Source organism: Neofelis nebulosa, chromosome 9, assembly GCF_028018385.1.
Source record: "Neofelis nebulosa isolate mNeoNeb1 chromosome 9, mNeoNeb1.pri, whole genome shotgun sequence".
NCBI lineage: Eukaryota > Metazoa > Chordata > Mammalia > Carnivora > Felidae > Neofelis > Neofelis nebulosa.
The window spans coordinates 129,362,502-129,382,055 of record NC_080790.1 but is presented as its reverse complement, the minus strand read 5'-3'; the positions used below and the strand labels follow the sequence as shown (position 1 = coordinate 129,382,055).

General features: G+C 46.6%; 1 protein-coding gene across 2 annotated transcripts; it reads right to left on the bottom strand.

Annotated features, from left to right (window-relative positions):
* Positions 1-316: 316 nt before the first annotated feature.
* On the bottom strand, positions 317-18,739 carry DDX27 (DEAD-box helicase 27). Of its 2 annotated transcripts, none has more exons than XM_058685891.1 (20): positions 18,560-18,739; positions 16,701-16,847; positions 15,981-16,043; positions 15,561-15,726; positions 14,976-15,016; positions 14,763-14,849; positions 13,996-14,101; positions 12,373-12,546; positions 11,600-11,750; positions 8,880-8,979; positions 8,567-8,708; positions 7,534-7,687; positions 6,610-6,691; positions 6,333-6,510; positions 5,053-5,159; positions 4,732-4,834; positions 2,531-2,625; positions 2,313-2,436; positions 1,691-1,778; positions 317-680 (listed from the first exon to the last, which is right to left on the bottom strand). In XM_058685891.1, exons 1-20 carry the CDS (start codon positions 18,650-18,652, stop codon positions 605-607), a joined length of 2,277 nt encoding a protein of 758 aa, XP_058541874.1. In that variant the 5' UTR covers positions 18,653-18,739; the 3' UTR covers positions 317-604. The 2 variants fall into 2 exon arrangements, with proteins under 2 accessions (XP_058541874.1, XP_058541875.1); XM_058685892.1 differs by having other exon boundaries at positions 15,981-16,040.
* Between the last annotated feature and the right edge of the window lie 815 nt (positions 18,740-19,554).

Sequence of the window (19,554 nt, the reverse complement as noted above, 5' to 3'; positions counted from 1 at the left end):
ATTCAGATCGGTTTATTCTCTCCCAAAATATACTTCCTCTGTTTGGGGTGTGTGTGTGTGTGTATAGTATATATTATATATACATACACACGTACACACATTTTTAACGTGTAATTTTTTAAGTTTTATTTAAGTTCTCTCTATACCCAACATAGGGCTCAAACTCCCAGCCCCGAGATCAAGAGTCACATGCTCCCTCAGCTGAGCCAACCAGGTACTCCCCCATCTGGTATCTTTGTGTGAAAGTTAGTAAGAAGTGAGCCTTGGCTGACTCACAAGGATGCTTAGGAAATAGCTCTACATATCACCACCACTCCCAACCTTTTTTTTCTTTTTTAATGTACAAATGACACACTAAATCTTTAAAAGTTTTTTTTACAAATGGAGAAAAGAGACCAAGCCAGGATGACTTCCCATAAGGAAGGGATCTAAGGGCTGCCCCACGGACTCCAGGCCACCACAGCTACTTCCTCCTCTTGTACCTACAAAGAAAATCAGCAGAGTGAAGACTGGCCCCCAAAGACAGAAACAAGGTGGAGCTTTCCCATGAAAGGTTTGTTCTCCAATCCCAGTCATAACCTCTGGCCCTCCAAAACTGCAAATATTACCTGGATTTATTAAAGTTTCCTCCTCGTCTTTGGTGGTGCAAGCCCAACTGTTTCCTTTCTTCAAAGGAGGGGCTGTGGGTTCAAGAAGGTAAGATGCTGAAATGGCTGCTGGAAAGACAGATGATGTCCCATAACCCCTACCGCCTGCTCCCACATGAGGCATCACTAATGCATCATTTTCAGGGCCTGAGGTTCTACACGTAGTGTTTTCCCCTGATTAAATATGGGACTGTGGAATTTAGGGCCCAGCTCCAAAAAAAAGACTCCCTTCTCATGCATCTAAAACTAATTGGGGCACCTGGGTGGCTCAATTGGTTAAGCCTCTGACTTCAGCTCAGGTCATGATCTCACAGTTTGTGGGTTCGAGCCTCACGTCGGGCTCTGTGCTGACAGCTCAGAGCCTGGAGCTGTTTTGGATTCTGTGTCTCCCCCTCTCTCTGCCCTTCCCCTGCTCACACTCAGCACTCTGTCTCTCTCTCAAAAATTAAACATTTTTAGAAACTAAAACATTTAAAAAACAAAACAAAACTGGAGCACTGGCGTAGCTCAGTCAGTTAAGCGTCCAACTCTTGGTTTTGGCTCAGGTCATGATCTCATGGTTCACGAGTTTGAGCCCCAGATCAGGCTTCACGCTGACAGTGCAGAGCCTGCTTGGGATTCTCTCCCTTTCTCTTTCTGCCCCTCCCTTGCTCGCTTGCTCTCTCTCCCTCAAAATAAACTTAAAAAAAATTTTTTTTTAGTTTTACAAAAATAAACTACTTGGGAAGCTTAATCTATCCCCATCCTGGGGTGGAGTGTGTATAACACATTCCTATGAGTAAAAAGGGATCCTCTGCTATTCTGTTTCTGAACCAGAAATATGCTGTTTCTCCTCCAAGGTAGGAGGACCTTAATTCTTTCCTCCTATTCTCACTCTGGGATCCAGAGATGGGCTGTGGAGGGGGGAAGGTGTCAGACAAGAGCCCTTAAAATTAAGTATTATAAAGCTACAGGTATATGGGAATTGGGGAGCACAGAAGGAGGAAGAAGGTTTATAGCTTTAATCATAATATGAAGAACCCCATGATGACTTAAAACCCTACCCGGCTCGATACTGTTTCAAGGCCTTCTTGCTTGTGTTAGTAAGTTCTTCATCAAATACAGATTTCTTCAGCTGCTTTTGTTTCTTGGCTGTGCAGAGAAAGAAAAGGTTACCTATGTCCTCTTTGGCCTAAGCTCCCAAATCCAATCCTTAAGCTCAGGGTAATGGTTCCAAATTCAGTGAATGCTCTGGTCTGGTGATTTACTGACATGGAAACAAGACATCAATCAGGTGCCAGCAAAAAAGAGATGAGGAATTCAGAAGTGCCACATCTGAAGAACCACTCCAAAGGACGACTGCAGAATCCCAAAGTAAAAACCACTGAAATGTGAAATGGGTTGAAAGACTGACTTCACTTCTTTCTACCCTGACCCACTCCTCCAAGTAGCAGTTTGTAAGGACATAGGCTCCAGAGTCAGAAATGCCTGGGTTCAAATCCTAGCTGTCCCCACTAATCATGGGGTCACTTCCCCACTTGGGAACCCAAAACTGGACAGCTGTACACACTGGTGCACACTCATTACTCAAAAACTACAGGGTCTTATCATCCCTCCAATTTTCTCCCTGACCACAAGTACAAGTTTCAGGGAGAAGCCTCCTACCAGGCAGTCCCATCTGCCTACCGGGGACTCTTGCTGGCTCCTCTTCCGGCATTGCTCGGGCCCTCTTGGCTCTGCGATTTCTCTTGGCCAGCCGCTCAGCAAACATCTGTGCCTTAAGGATTTCAAACTGGGACCTTTCTTCTGCCTGGAAAGAAGGATGATGTGAGTATGGAACAGACCAGGAAGCCCTGACACATGCCACTGGGCAGGGACTCAACTCCAAAGGGAAAGCCACTCACTGTCATCTCCCCCTTTTTCTTGGCATCCTTCATAAACTTCTTCCTCTTCTTCTTTCCTCTTAAGGCCAAGTCAAACTCCTGCAGAGCCTTGGCAACTAGGATGAGGAGACAACATGAGATTTCCGGTACTCTTGTATCTTTTTTTTTTTTTAAAAGCAATTTACTTTTTTTTTTTTCTCAACGTTTATTTATTTTTGAGACAGAGACAGAACATGAACTGGGGAGGGGCAGAGAGAGAGGGAGACACAGAATCTGAAACAGGTTCCAGGCTCTGAGCTGTCAGCACAGAGCCCGACGCGGGGCTCGAACTCACGGACCGTGAGATCATGACCTGAGCCGAAGTCAGACGCTCAACCGACTGAGCCACCCAGGCGCCCCTTTTGTATCTTTTTTTAAAGACGTGCACATATTTTAAATTGGTATGTAAGAGTTCAAAAAGAAGCAGCAAAAAAAAAAAAAAATGAGAAGCAGCAAATCATGTCCTCTCCTGGTGGTTACCTCCAACAAGTGGTAATCTCACTAAATCACATGCTTATTGCACTATTCCTCAACCCATTTGAGACATTATCTACCTCCTGGTATGAAAGATGATTTGGTTCACTTACAGTCCCAGACCTTTCCACAATATAACTATTTTTTTTTTTTTTTTTTTTTTTAATTTATTTTTGGGACAGACAGAGACAGAGCATGAACGGGGGAGGGGCAGAGAGAGAGGGAGACACAGAATCGGAAACAGGCTCCAGGCTCCGAGCCATCAGCCCAGAGCCCGACGCGGGGCTCGAACTCACGGACCGCGAGATCGTGACCTGGCTGAAGTCGGACGCTTAACCGACTGCGCCACCCAGGCGCCCCAACACAATATAACTATTTTTAACACAGAAACTTAATGTACACACACTCTAATTTTTTGTCCCGTCAAATATAGGTGGTATTTCTTAAACTGCGGATACAACCTCTTAGCAGGGTAAGTTTGCAATCCCTAACAAAATAATAAATACACACACCCTCTGACCTACAGTTTCACTTTCAGGGATTTATCCTGCAAATCAAATATACTTGCGTAATTGTGAAAGGGCATTTGTACAGTTATTCACTACATGTTTACAACAGCAAGAAATTATAAACAACCTCAGTGTCCCTCGACAGTAATCTAATTAAATAAATTATAATCTACCCACGTGATGGAACACGGTGCACCCATTAAAAAAAAAAAGTTAACTAGGTACGTACCTGTATAAAATACAAGCTACAAAATTAAGTGGAAAAAGCAAGGCATATGGGGCACCTGGGTGGTTAAGTGTCAGTTGGTTAAGTGTTCTGACTCTTGGTTTCGGCTCAGGTCATGATTTCATAGTTCGTGGGTTTGAGCCCCGTGTCATGCTCTGTGCTGACAGCACACAGCCTGCTTGGGCTCTTTTTCTCCCTTTCTCTCTGCTCCTCCCCCACTCTCTCTCTGTCTCTCTTGTCAAAATAAATGAAAGAAAGAAAGAGAGAGAGAGAGAGAGAGAGAGAGAGAAAGAAAAAGAAAGGAAAAGAAACGAGAAAGAAAAGAAACTAGGTGTAGAAAAATCTGAATTCATTTGTGTGATAAAAAGGGGGGAGTGTAGGGAATACATATAAATATCTTCCCGACCTACTTTTTTTAAATTGTGGCAAAAAGGACAGAACACAAAATTTGCCCTTTTATGCATTCTACATCTACAATTCAGTAGCACTAATTACATTCACAGTGTTGCACAACCATCACCGTGATGTTTCTGTAACTCTTTCATCATCCCAAATGAAAGCTCTGTAACCATTAATAATAACTCCCTCCCCACAACCCCTGGTAATCTCTATTCTACTTTCTGCATTTATGGATTTGCCTCTCTAGGTACCTCATATAAGCAGAATCACAGATATCTGTCCTTCTGCGTCTGGATCATTTCACTTGGCATGTATTCAAGGTTCACCCTTGCAGCACGTATCAGCTTCATTACGGCTGTACCACGTACTGTCGTTTTGTGTATCTGTTCATCTGCTGACAGACACAGGTTGCTTCTCACCCTTGGCTATTGTGAATCATGCTTTAATGGATACTGGCATACAAGTATCCATTTGAGTCCCTGTTCTCAGTTCTTTTGGGAATAGACCTAGCAATGGCATTGCTGGGTTCCAGGATAATTCTGTGGTTAGCTTTTTGAGGGACCTCTCCAACATACTTTTTTCCTTCTTTCTCTCTTCCTTGGTCTGGAACCAACTCCTCTCAGGCTCGTGGTTCAGCACCTCTTTCCCCTTCTCCAGGAGCCGTTTTGCTGTGTTGATCTGTGGAAACAGCAAAAAGATGGCTGCCGTGAAACCTACATCTGAGCATACGTAACATGGCAGCTGCAAGAAGCCGCTGCCTGCAAATGTCTGGGGCTCCGATAACGTTTGGCAGACACAGCATTTCGGAAGGGCAGAGCCGGCAGGGGCTGTGGGCTCTGCTCTGTGGTCGGCTTTCTGCACTGTACTGTGGGCCACAGCCCTCCACGCGGCCACACCTGGACTTCCGACTGCTGCAACTCTTTCTCCTCAGCCTCGAGCTGCAGAACCGCATACACGTCCTTCTCCATTTTCTCAATCTTGTCCCGGAACTTGAGGATGACATCTCAAGGGAAGGGAACAAAACAATTTTTTAGCTGAGGATAAGTACTGTGTAACTGATGAAAACAATATAAATGTGTATTTAGTGACAACAGAAAATGGGGATTTTTTACATGTTATTTCTCTGCTTAACAACCCCCCCCCCCCCCCCCCCACAAAGAGCCTGTTGCTCTTGGAATAATCCAAGCTCCTAAGCGTGGCCCCTACCTACCTCTCTGAGCACCTATCTCCACCTTGCTCACTGTGCCCTGGGCCCTCTGGCTCTTCCTTCACTTTAATTTGCACACCAAGTCTGCTGCCTCAGAGGCTTTGCCCTGTTTTCCTCTGCTGGGCACACAGTCTCCAGAGCACTCACGGCTGCCTCGTTCTCCTGATTCAGGACTCAGCTCAAATGCCATCTGTTCAGAGGCCTTTCCTAAACAGCTTTCAAAAGTAGCATCTCTCCTCCTGTCTGTCATGCTAGATCACATCTATGATTTATTGTCTTTTTTCCACCAGAGTCTCAGCTGTTTTGCTTTCTGCTATATCCCTGGTACCTAGAATAAACAGCACGAGGCACTTGGTAGTCCCAGGAACTGTTAGCTGACAGAATGAATGACGTGAAAATGAAAACAAGAGGAAAAAGACATCGTGAAGGGAATAAAGGTCTCAAAGGATGTGGCCCAAATGCTAATGGTGAGCTCTTCCACTTACTGTTTTCTAATACTGAGTATATATTATTTTTATAACTTTAAAAAACAATTTTTAGAAAGGATGTGCTTTATATGACCCCTACAGAGGAGAAGGAAAAGCATGAAAGATATCTAAAACATAGAAGTGCTGCCCTCTGCCCCCCTGTGAAAGGAAGGAGGGTGATAAGTAAGGATTTTACCCCAAAATGAAGCCCTCTCTTCCCAAAGGATGGAAAATAACCTAAGAGTGGGGCACTCAGGGCACAAGTCTGTCATTATTCCCTTTCACATAGAGAGAGACCAAAGCCCAGAGAGGCAAGGTGAGACCGGACCAGGGTCACTCAGCAAGGAAGGGGCAGGACTGGGATTCAAATCTGACTCCTGACCGCAAGGCACCTGCTCTCACCTATTACCCTCTGCCTCCAGCTCTGTCCCACAGAGTCTGATCTAGGACCCTGCCCTGCCCACCCCAACCACCCTAAGCTGCTGCAGTGGTGCCTGCTCACCTTGGGGAAGTATCCGGGCCTTCACAGGGGCTTTGGCGGCTTTTACGATCTCCTTCAGCATCTTCCGCTCCTCTTCTCCAACCAGAGACACTGAGCGCCCAGCCCTGCCAGCCCGCGCCGTTCGCCCCACTCGGTGGACATAATGCTTGATGGTGTTGGGCATGGTGAAGTTGATTACCTGGAAGGTCAAAGTCAGACCTGGGAGTTGGAGGGAAAGGGGACACAAGGAGGCACAAAGACTCCCACCAAAAGTTCAAGGAAGATACGGGCTGCTCACCGTTTTGACCCCCTCGATGTCAAGTCCACGGGCTGCCACATCTGTGGCCACAAGGATGTCAATCTGTTCGTCCTTAAAGCGCCTGGAAATAGCCACAAACAGATGTTCACTTGGATACCTAAGCCCAAAAATGCTTGCAGGAGCCTGAGCCAGCAGAGAGAATGCCAATCCCTTTGGAGTCAAGCAGCAAAGTATAGATGGTCAGAGTGACCATCTGAACAAGATCCTAAACGTCAGACCATCTAATACTTCACACAACACCTTAAACATCCTGTAACACAGAACAAATGTAGTTTTGTTTATACCACCTTAAGCCCCAACTCTACAAATATGAAAGTCAGGAACCACAGAGCTAGATTATAGGAAGTAGCAGATGCAAATGTCTTCCGCGTTCAAAACAGCCTTTCTTTATAAAAAGAACTTTCAGCTGCCTATGATCTATGGGGATAGGTGGGGAATTCTAAAGGTTTCTCCCTGCCTACCAGCATGACTCCATTCTATGAGAATTAAACAAGAAAACACATGGAAAAACAAAGGGCACAGCAAAGTAAATGATGAGGAAATGGTGGCTGGCTTTGATTCCAAATCTCATTCTATCAGACCCAGGTATGCCCACTGCTCTGGAAAACCTATAAAGAACAAGACACATGCTATGTCCTCCCAAGTCAGAATTTCCTGCTGTGGCCCCCTCAGCAGTTCCCACACTCAATCCTAGGGCACAAGTGTCATCTGCGGGACTACAAGGAGTTCTGAATGTGTCTAAGACAGCCTTACAGCAGTGAGACTAAAATCTTTGAAGTAGGGAGTCGTGCTATCTGCATTCCATGCTACTGCTCTAACGTAACCTCTGTGTGGGATTTTCCCCCTTTCAAATGAGAGCCCTCTCTGAAGGATGGAGGGGAGCCTCAGGCCCCCGAAGTTTACCGGAGGGCCTCCAGCCGCTGTGTCTGTGACAGGTTGCCATGGAGCTCGCCCACCTGCAGCCCCATGAGCCCCAGGAGGATGTGCATGCGGTGGGCCTGCTTCTTGGTCTGGGTGAACAGCATCACGTGGTCAGTGAAGGTTCTTGTCAACAGAGCTGGAGAGGAGAGAAGAGTAAGCTGGAAGCCACCTCCAATACATACTCCCCACTCCCTCACCTATGAAGTGGCTGCTGTGCCTGGCACTGGAGGAGACAGGCTCATGTTCCAGGGCAGAGAAGAAGAGAAGCCAATTCCCAAGTGTGATAAATGCTGTGGGAGAGTGAAAGCAAGACAGGGAGGCAGCTTTAGGGCTGGCCTCTCTAAAGAGGTGATACTAGGCTGAATGACAAAGTACAAGATCTGGGGAAAGATTTCAGGCAGAGGAAAGAGCAAATGTAAAGGCCCCGAGGCAAGACAAACTTGGTTTCAGCGAAAGCAGGAGAGCATGGCTGGGCATCATGAGCAAAGGCACCAAGGCTGAGGACTCCAGGCAGGCAGGGGCCAGGTCCCAGAGGGCCATACAGGACTTGCTAGGGAGTGTAGATTGTGGTCTAAGTGCGATGGGGAGACACCAGAGGGTTGTAAATAGGGAGGTAACATGAGCAAATGTTCACTAGTAAATGATCACTTTAAATGATCAGCAGTGTGGAGAAAGGGTTACTAAGGAACAAGAGTGGCAGTAGGAGCCAAGTACAAGGCCACTGCCAACAATTCAGGCAAGAGAGGCAGTAGCTTGAACCAAGGGCCAGAGGGGTGGTGGTGGGGGAAGTAGCTATGTATTCAGCAGGACCGAAGGAGGACTGGACAGCAGGAAAGAGGTGAGGTGACAGAAAAGGGGGAGGAAGGACCTGTGGCCCAAGTGGCAGAGCAAATAAATAAACAGAAGTACCATGCAACAGGTCAGGGGATCCTGAGAGAGGAGGTACCAGGAAACACCCCACCGCTAGAGTGTGCCACCCACAAGGCCAAGGGAATCTGGCACCCTGGGCTTTCACCTGCCACAATGGCTTCCCGGTCCCCTTCCCGATTCGGCCGGATCCGGACAAACTCCTGCCTCAGGAAGGGGGCCACATCCGTGTTGCTGTTCACAAATATTCGGACAGGATTCTTCAAGGAGACAGAAGCCAGATCTTTTACCTGCCCAGCACAAAGACAGGAATGCTCACTGGCCGGCCAGGAGGCAGGGAGGTGGGGAGAGGAGGAGGCAGTGGAGGCAAGCCATGTTTGCCCCAGGCCCCCCGCTGCAGCCCAGGCAGGGTCCTCTGCACCCCTCCATTCACCCCACCAAGCACAATTCCTGAGGCCCACCTCGTCCGTCATAGTGGCTGAGAAAAGCATCGTCTGGCGGTGGTGGGAACACATCCGGATGATCTCCTTCATCTGTTCCTCAAAGTACTCGTCCAGCATCCTGATACGCAGGGAGAAGGAATCAAGAGAAATGGACTGAGCTTGCATCTGTTGCAGTGATGTTGTAACTGGTTACGTTGCAGGCTCATTTATTGACTTATGAATTAGTACTGTTGGTTTAGCCGTTCACCAAGATTCACTAAGAACTATCATCTGGCCACGTTTGTTTTATCCTTTTTTTTTTTTTTTTTTTTTTTTTTGCGGAGCTATTTATAAGTTGCAGACATCACTACACCTTGACCCTAACTATCTCAGTGCACAATCCCTAAGGACCTTCTCCTACATAATCATAATGTCGTTATTACACCCAAAACGTTGAAGTGTTTGAGTAGTGTCTAAACTACAGTCCATATTGAAATATCCCTAACTATCCCCAAAATGTCATTTTATAGCTGTCTTTTTATGTTTTCAGTTCAGGAACCAAAGTTCCTACACTGCATTGGCTGTCATGTTTCTTTGGTCTCCCTTCATCCAGAAAAGTCTCCTCAAGCTTTTTCACATTCTTTGTCTGATTATTTCCCAGTGACCTGATTCAATAACTCATCGCTGCGAGAATGTGCAGGGATGCGGCTGTGCACCTCCCTCTCCATCTGGAGACACAGACAGTCACTGACGTGAGTTTGATCACATGATTAAGGTGGGACCTGCCAGCTCTCTTCGCTGTAAAGGAACCTTTTTCTTCTTGTAGATAATATTAATCAGTATAGAATTACATTAACTCCAATTTGTTCAACTGAACAAATCCTCTACAGTATTTCTCCCTCCAGCTCAGGCTCCAGTCAAGGATCAGGTACCACATTTAGCTGTCATGGTCCTTGGTTGCCTTAATAAGACCCTTCCACAGCCTTTCTTGGTCTTCTGGGACTTTAACATTTAAAAAAACTTTTTTAACATTTATTTATTTTGAGAGAGAGACACAGAGTGTGTGCACGCAGGAGAGCAGGGGAGGGCTGGGGAACAGAGGGGGGGAGGGAGGGAGGGGGAAGGAGGGAGGGAGAGAGAGAGGGAGGGGGGGGGGAGAGAGAGAGAGAGAGAGAGAGAGAGAGAGAGAGAGAGAGAGAGAATATCCCAAGCAGGCACTGCACTGTCAGCACAGAGCCTACCGCAAGCCTCAAACTCATAAACTGCAAGATCGTGACCTGAGCCAAAATCAAGACTCAGACGTTTTAACTGACTGAGCCACCCAGGCGCCTCTAGACATTAACACTTTTTAATACAATTCCCGTCCCCTTCAAAACCTAAATCAGATCATGTTCCCTTTGCTTAGAAAGATCTCCTTTACCTCCCTCAGGACTCAAGAATGGTTCATTTGCTCAGGGGGATTTAATCCATTATTCAATAAACACTTACCAAGCATCTGCTAGATACCAGACACAATCCTGGACGTAGAGCAACAAGCTCTTCACAAATATGTTCCAGGGGAGAGGAGGGACACAACCACCACAGAACCATTCGGGTGACAATGTAGGAGGTAGGAAAGGTGTACCGCCTCAGAGAATGGAAGACAGAAGTGTTATAGGGACCAGCAAAGGCTCTTCCAGTAAGTAACAGCTGGAACAGAAACCTGAGGAAGTAAAGGTTCAGTCCAAGCTGAGAGGACAGCAAGTGCAGAAGCCCCTTCATGGGCTGACAGGACTTCCCAGTGGCTGCTTTGTGGGTGGACGATGAGGACACAGATGATGCGAAGAATTCTTCCCAGGACAACTGGAAGACAGGCCTGCCAAGCACTGAGATGGGAAGAGAGAGGAAGGGGCATATGGGGTCAGAAGTTCAGTTCAGGACCTGTTTAGTTTGGAGATGCTTCAACTGGAGAGGAAACCTGAACAGACGCCTCATTCCCCTGCCTCCACCTCAATCATTAGTCCGGTTCATTGAGGTTCATTCTGTTTGGTCATGAAGGAAAGAGGTAAGCAGATGGGAGCCATATGAGAGAAAGGGAGGGAGGGAGGGAGGGAGGGAGAGAGAGAGAGAGAGAGAGAGAGAGAGAGAGAGAGAGAGAAAGGAGGGAGGGAGGGGGTCCCCTATCTCAGTAACAGACTGTTGAATCCTCACCGTGCACCTGCCACTTCACCTGTATTACTCCTTGAATCCTCAACACCATGAGGAGGGTATTATTCTTAAAATTTTTTTAAATGTTTTTATTTATTCTTGAGAGAGAGAGAGAGAGAGAGAGAGAGAGAGAGAGAGATGGAAACAGCGTGAGCAGGGGAGGGGCAGAGAGGAGACACAGAATCCAAAGCAAACTCCAGGCTCTGAGCTATCAGCACAGAGCCCCACGAGGTTCTCAAACCCACGAACCGCGAGACCTTGACCTGAGCCGAAGTCGGACGCTCAACTGACTGAGGCACCCAGGCGCCCCTTGGTGGGTATCTATTCTTATCCCTCACTTATATTTCCAAATCTCAGGAAGTGGCAAAGCCAGAATCTGATCTATCCTCCCTCTTCACCATCACATTGTAGAGAGAGAAAAAAAGCAAAATAATCCAGGCTAATGAGGAACAGAGGTCCAAATGTGAGCAGCTAAACTGGCATCGCACACATGGCCATGGCGAGATCCATGCAGAATAATGTGGTGGCCACAGGACCTCAGAGCTCCTGGGGCCTCACCATTCCAGATGTACCTGTCCGCCTCATCCAGGATGAGCACCTCGATACTGCTCAGGTGGAAGGAAGGGCAGTTGTGGAGGTGATCGATGAGCCGGCCTGGGGTGGCGATGAGGATGTCAGGCGCTGCCCTAAGAGCTGCTTCCTGAGACTTCACATCCAGGCCCCCTGCAGAGAAGAGCCCCCCCCCCCCGCCCACAGGTGGTCAATTCGGTCAGTGGTTCATCGGTATTGACTGGGCCCTGCCACCTGCCATGTCTCATCCCAGATGCAGGGGAAAGAGCAGAGGACAAGACTGGCAAAGGCCCTCCTCGTGTGGATTTAAAAGACACTGGGAGAGGCAGATCATTATGTTACAATTGTGCTAAGTGTGAAAAAAGATGATGACAGGAAGACACTTCAGAATAGATGGATTCAAACACACAAGGACAGAAGCAGCTGCTGTGAAAACGAATGCTTTCTACATTACCTCTGACATCCCCCTGCACAGGGAAGGGAACTGTTAGAGAACAGTTATCACATAACATTATCAGAAATATTCTGCCCCAAATATTTGATTCTTTATTCATACAAACCAAAAATTACATCCTAAATTGGTTTAGTACCAAGAAGATTTTTTTGCCCCAAATCTTGGAAGTTTCATTTTTTAAGGCTGGTTAAGTCTCAGTTAAGCCCCCCCCCACTATCTACTTTGACAACACCTCGTCTGCTTTTTCAGTGGGTTTAATCGCAGGAAGGCTTTCCCACCCGCCACCACGTCAGAGTCTTTCAGGGACAGCCAGACACTCACCCACAGCCAGGCAGGTGGTAATGTTGCAGAACTGAGCCAGCTGCTTGGTTACAGAGTGCACCTGGATGCCCAGTTCTCGGGTGGGAACCAGCACGAGCACGCGGGTGACAGGAGCCTGGCGGGGTTTGTAGATCAGACGCTCCAAGACAGGTAGGGCAAAAGCAGCAGTTTTACCTGCGGGAAAAGGTAGCAGCAAAGCAGTGAGGGGAGCTTCAGTCCCTTCAAGATTCAGGTATTCACCTGAGCCCAGAAAACCTACGTATCTGTTCAGGAGGAAATGAAGCAAATTTTTTTGTTCATAAAGCTTTTTTTCTGGTTTTAAACCACAGCATCCATGTAAAAAATCTGAGAAGTACAAAAACAAATATGAAAATAATAAAAATCACCCACAATTCAGCCAATCAGAGATAAAGCACCAACATAATGGTATCTATATTACCAATATTCTTCTGAATGGACAGAAATATAAAAAGACAAATTTAATGCAATAACACTATATATTCTGTTCAGTAATCCCCGTTTAAAAAAAGCACCGTGTTAACAGTGCCTGGCTGGCTCAGTTGGCAGAACATGCAGCCCTTGATCTCAGGATCATGAGTTAAGAGACTCATGTTGGGGATAGAGATTACTTAAAAAAAAAAAAAAAAAAAGTATTTCCTGTTTCTTTAAATACGTTTATTTTAATGGTTGCATAATATTCTATCACATGACTGTTTCTACTCTATAATTAACTGTACTGATATGAAACACTGTGATGAACACGTTTTATAAAATCCTTACTCCCATTAGAGCAGCGACAAGAAGTCATGGTCACAGAGATACCCTAATAGGATATTCACAGGTCACAGATTTCAGGGGAGTCTGATGAAGGTCATGTTATTTATACATAAGCCCCAGTCACAGGAGTGAAGATTTTATGAAAGGAGTGTTCATCACAACCTTGTATATTAGTGCAGTTAATTGCAGAGTAAAAATAGTTACATAATAGAATACCATGCAACCATTTTTTAAAAATGAAGAGTATTTTAAAAAATAAGAAAATGTAGGAGCACCTGAGTGGCTCAGTCAATTAAGCACCGGACTCTTGATCTTGGCTCAGGTCATGATCTTGCAGTTCCTGGGGTCGAGAGTGGAGCCTGCTTGGGATTCTTTCTCTCCCTGTCTCTCTCTATCCCTCCCCTGCTCTCACTCTCAAAATAAATAAATAAACATTTTTTAAAAATAAGAAAATATAATGTTGAGGGGTTTTTTTTCAAAGGAAATTAATAAACAGAATATACAGTGTAACTGCATTACAGTTTATATTTATATATATATTTTTAATATTTAGTCATTTTTGAGAGAGAGAATGTAAGCAGGGGAGGGGCAGAGAGAGAGAGAGAGAAGGGGCAGAGAGAGGGGAACAGAGGATCCAAAGCGGGCTCCTTGCTGACAGCAATGAGCCCAACACGGGGCTCGAACTCATGAACCGTGAGATCATGACCTGAGCTGAAGTTGGACGTTCAACCGACTGAGCCACCCAGGTGCCCCTATATTTGCATATTTAGCAAAGGTGGCCCTTGGGTAAATCAACATAGACCCTTGCTGCAGGTTGAACACCCTCCTTCTGCCTCTTCCTCTTACCTGTCCCAGTGGCTGCACAGGCACAGATATCCTTCCCCAACAGACCCACAGGTATGCATGCCTTCTGAATCGGGGTGGGCTGCTTGAAGCCCATGGCTGTAATGGCCTGAACAGAAAAGACAGGGTCACACAGGAGGGGGAGGAGGAGTCCCAGCATGAAACAAGCAGGTGGTGACTGCTTCAATCCCTCCCATTCATTCCGCATTTATCAAGTGCCCATTGTGTGGGAGGCCTGTTCTAAGCATGGAGGACACAGCACTACACCAAAGAAATAAAAACCCCACCTTGGCAATCTTACAATCTGGTAGGAAAAAAAAGACCAGAAAGAAACACATGCCATATGGAGATAAATGCTATGGAGAAAACTACAGCAGACAAGGGGGCTTGGGAGGAGGACAATTTACAGTAGGATCAGGGAATGTCTCACTGAGCAAAGGACACTGAGTAGAACCCTGAAAGAGGTGAGCACCCCAACAAGATTACTGAAAAAATATTCCAGGCAGAGGGAGCAGTAAGTGCCAAGACCCTGAGAAGAAGACACCTAACCTTTTTGAGGGCCAGTGAGGAGGCCAAAGAGTGAGGAGACATATCAGAGGAGACCAGAAGGAGCAGAGCCTTACAAGTCAAAAGGGAACTTTTTGTTTAAGAGGGTTCTTTGGCAGTTGTGTGGACAACAGAATTCAGGGAGGCAAAGAGCCCAGTTTAGGGCCAGGAGCCTAGTTAAGGGTGACTGCAATAATCCCATGGTTGCCAAAAGAAGCCAATACCTTCAGAAGAGGGCGAGAAAGGTTCATGTCCTGGAAGGAGAGGTTTTCATCATACTGGGATGCATCTTCAAAAAATCCTCCTGCTTCCTACACCAGGAAATCAAAAGATGGACCAAGAATTCAGCAAAATGGGCCTAAGAAAACTGACTGGCCTCAGAAATCCAGTCAGGATGCAAAAATAAGCTGCACGCTGTTGTCCACGCTCATACGCACCTGTCCTTTATTCTTCTTCCGCTCCTTTACTTTGAGTGTATCTGTGGAGAAAAACAGAGCTGACAATCAGGGCTTGTGCTTACTGAGCATGTACAATCTGCTAGATGCGGCCCTAAGTGCTTTATGTGGACACCTCACTGAATCTACCCAACAGCCTGAGGGAGCTACTGTCATTAGCCTCGGTTCACAGGTGAGGACAGCAAGCAGCAAACCGGGCAAGTTCCAGAGACCACCATGCTGTATTATCATATTTTAGCCCTCGTTTCTGCAAGAAATAATTACAGAGCACCCATTTCATGGCGGGGCCCATCTGAGGTGGGATGTGGGGGACCTATCACCCCAAATAGGTCTGAATCTTAGAGGTGCCAGCAGCTGTGTGGGGCTGGGGATGGGGAAAAGGGTACAGTCTGCCTGCAAAGTACGACAACCATAACAAAATCCCAAGAAAAAAGAGAAGCTAGAAGGAGTTTAACAAGGAGATCTTAAATGGAACTGTGTAGAAGAACATAGGAAATCCTACAGAGGAAAGGCAGACCCTTTCCGACTTCCTGCCCCCCGTTCTGACATCGCCTCTGTAGCATCCACCTGCTTTGGTGAGGATGTTCTCATCAGCTGATGAGTAATCAGTCTCTGAGTCTTCATCTTCTGGGCCTTCCTCATCCTTCCCTTCAAGGTCTTCCTGCTCCTCCGGTTCAGAGCCCTCCTTTGCTTCCTTCTCCTTCTCTGACTTCCCAGACTTGGCTTCTTTATCCTGGAAAAAATATTTTAATAAAGCAAGGCAACTACAAAACTTCAGGAAATCCAGAACCTCTGAAGAGCAATCTTAGGCTCTCCAGCCTGGGCAGAACACTATGTGGATTCTTAGGGAATATTAACCACAGACAAAGAGAAGCCTGTCTGCACCAGACGTTCTCCAGTTCATACTTAAAGAAGAATGGTGGGGTCGTGTTGAGGGTAAAGCTCAGGGCTTGACTACACACAGAAGTACCTGCTCTGCTTTCTCACCTCTGTTTTCCTCTTCTTGCGAACTTTCTCAATCTTCTCATCTAATGTAGTAGCTGCCCTCTGCTGATAAAAATAGACGAAAAAGAAACACACATATGGGAAAGAGACAAAGCAAGATTTCTCTGAGGGTTGGGTCTCAAATGTTACTACAGAAAAGGCTTGTCTGTCCTTGGACAGATTAATCAATCTGCAGATTATTCACAACAAGAACAACAACAAACATAACAAATGGTCAACTATGAAAAATCCTGACCTGGAACCAAGAACATCTATATTTTAGAAGGTGTTTACTATTTACAACAATATAATTACCAAGAGATGTCACATTTGTATCTGAATGCTACTTAGAAAAACCCTTCCCCATGCCAATCAGACAGAATTTGTGATTTTTTTCCCCTTTTCAGTATGGTTTTAGAGAATGCCTTTCCTAATGAAGGAAATAAGATATTTCTGATACATTAAAACATCATCTGTGGATCAATTCATGTGTTTGTAACTAGTCTGTAATACACCTATTTTGCAATATTTTACACGTTTGTTTTAGTCAAGACTATGGGTTATTTGTGACTGCTTCTCCCCACCCCACACGTTTATTTCCAAGAGTTCCAGTGTCTGTTGAATGTAAGCAAGTGGCAAAAGGCAGTGAGGTCCAGGCTAGACTCCGAAACCTACTGTCCAACTCTACCAGGCCTGGAACTACCTATCTCTGTCAGTTCTCACCTTCTTCTTGAGCTGGCTCATGACATCAGCCATGGCCCAGCTGCCATCGTATGCCCCCTCCTTCTCAGTGAAAACAAAGTCAGGGTTGAAATCGGCACTACGGTTCTTCTGCAAGGCTTTCTGCTTTCTGCCCAGTACAATGGGCCCCTGGGAAGAGGGAGAAACAGAGTGACTATGGTACTGAGATGAAACAGCATAGAACAGGAATCTACAATTGTGGCAGATTTTAACACAGCTCTCTCAGTAACTGATAGGTTAAGCAGACAAAAATTAAGTGTCTGTAGAAAACCTGAAGAGTACAATAAGCTTCTTTCCAGTGAACATGTAGAGAACACTGCACCCACCATTATAGAATGTGTATTCAGAAGAAACATGGAATAGGTACAAAAACTGATCACATAGGAGGCTTTTAAGCAAATCTTCAAAGTTTCAAAGAATCAATATTACACAGATTATTTTCTCTTGCTGCAATTCCATTAAGTTAGAAATCAGTAACAAGGGGCGCCTGAGTGGCTCAGTCAGTTGAGTGTCTGACTCTTGCTTTTGGCTCAGGTCATGACCCCATGGTCATTGTATCAAGCCCTACATCTGGCTCTGTGCCGAGCATGGAGCCTTCTTAAGATTCTCTCTCTCCCTCTGCCCCCTCCCCCACTCATGCTTTCTCTAAAGTTAAAAAAAATTTTTTTAATCAATAACAAAAAACCCATACATGTGAAAACTGGAAAGGGAGGAAGACTGGCTGAACTATGGCTTCCAAGAACTAAAAAGTGCTATGCTGACTTTTTTTCCTTACTTGAGTTAAATAATTTCATGAGAACTCTCACGCTAAACTTTGTTAGTAGTAATGATTGCACATCATTTCTTGGATACTCAGTTTAACTATCGATAGCTGTACAGCACTTCATATATCAACCCTGGCATCATCATTTTATGATCGTTTTACATTCAAGAAATAAAGAGATTCTAGCTGCTAAGCAGAGAATACCCTGGGGGAGGAGGGTGCAAGAGAGGTGGCAAGAAAAGAGCTGGAGATCAAATATGTTAGGATGCTAGGTCCCCAAGCACAAGGTCTCAGTAGCCTGGACTACGGTGGGAGCAGTGTGGTTGGAGGAAGGGGGAGAAGCTAAAGAGAGATTCTTGAGCTAGCCTGCACAAGACTGGAGGGGGGTGAGGAGGAAGCTGTCAAGGTTGACACCCAGGTTTCTGGCTTGAGATGGAGCAGATTGGCAAGGTGAGGGAGCCCAGAGTTCAACTTTGGTGCTGAATTTGTTGAGGCCCCGGGTCACTCAAGTGGAGGTGTCTGTAGGCAGATGAGGCCACCATGGGGCAAACACCCAGGCTGGATCTTTGAAGGGTGAGCATCTTTTTCATGACACGATTCCTGTTTTAACTGCCATGGTGCTTAAAGTCTGTAACCGTCCCACCCAACATGAGCTTCAGGAGAATGGTGTCCTTGCCCATCTTGTTCACTGCTGTGTCCCGAACGCTTAACACTAGGTGTAGCACACGTAAGTGTTCAATAAATACTGGCTTAATGAACGAATCCCTGATCAGGAATTAGGCCTGGCCTCGCCCCTGGGTCTCTACTACGCAGGGCGTGGATTCAACATGAGGTCAGTGATGGACACTGAGTTCACCAAGACGACACAGCACGCTGCCGGCACCGGAGCGGAGGTGATGAAAAGTTAGTGGCGAGCAAACTGAAGAAGATCTTGGGGCCCCCTTCCAGGGACACCTGCCGGTCTGGCAGGAGGTCGCCGAGGAGTTGAGGGCAGGGGCCTGAAGAAGCATGGAGAAAGGAAGCAGTGACAGAAATATGAATGCGCGCCGCAGCGCCCCGAACCCAGATAGGCTCATACCTCCTCCTCCTCGTCCGCGGAGTCAGACTCAGGCTCCACCGGCACCTCGTCATCTTCGCCTATGGTCCCGATTAAACCCAACTCTGCCAGCATGCCGCCGCAGCACCACTTCCGTAAACCAGCTCGCGCGCAGGCCGGCCCTTAACTTGCCCAAGACCTCCTCGTCGCCACTGCGCATGTGCTGACCTCACTTCCGCTTGGGGGCAGGCCCCGTGGCGCCCCCTTCCCCCATCGCGGAGGGCGCACGCGGCCATCTGGGAGGTAGCTTGGGGTGACGGGTGTTGGGTGACGGGCTAGGCGGGGCTGGGCTTCGGTGAAGTCCTTTGTCTTGCTTGGTTCGCCGGTCGAAGTGTGCGCGGTGCGAGGTGGTGCGCTGGCCTAGCTCACTCTGTGCGTGTGTATTTACGGACAGTTGTGGAAGAATGTACAGTGAACGCTTAGCGGGGAATGCCACTGCCTACTAGAATTAATGTGTTTTTATTTTCCTCTTAGATTTTTTTTCCACATTAACATTTATCTTCATAAAGAAAAAAAGTTAAAGAGAATAGCTAACACACAGTGCTAGCGGGGGAGGGGCAGAGAGAGAGGGAGACACAGAATCTAAAGCAGGCTCCAGGATCTGAGCTGTCAGCACAGAGTCCGACTCACGGCTGCACCTGAGCTGAAGTCCGACTTAGCCACCCAGACACCCCAGATAGCTAACACATAGAAGTTACGGTGTGCCGAGAACTGATTAGAACTGATTACAGTACTTTTACGTGCATTAACTAATTTAGTCCTCATAGCAACCCTAGCAGAAGGTACCATTATTATCGACATTTTACACACGGGGAGCATGAGGCACAGAGAGGTCCCAAGGTCACAGAGCCGAGATTACAACCGAGGCAGTGGCTCCAGAGTCTGGGAAGTAGGTTCCAGAGCTTACCAGGAACGTTTCCTCCTTTTTGCGTGTGGAAATCCTACTGGTAAATGCAGCTCATTGATTGCCTGCTCAC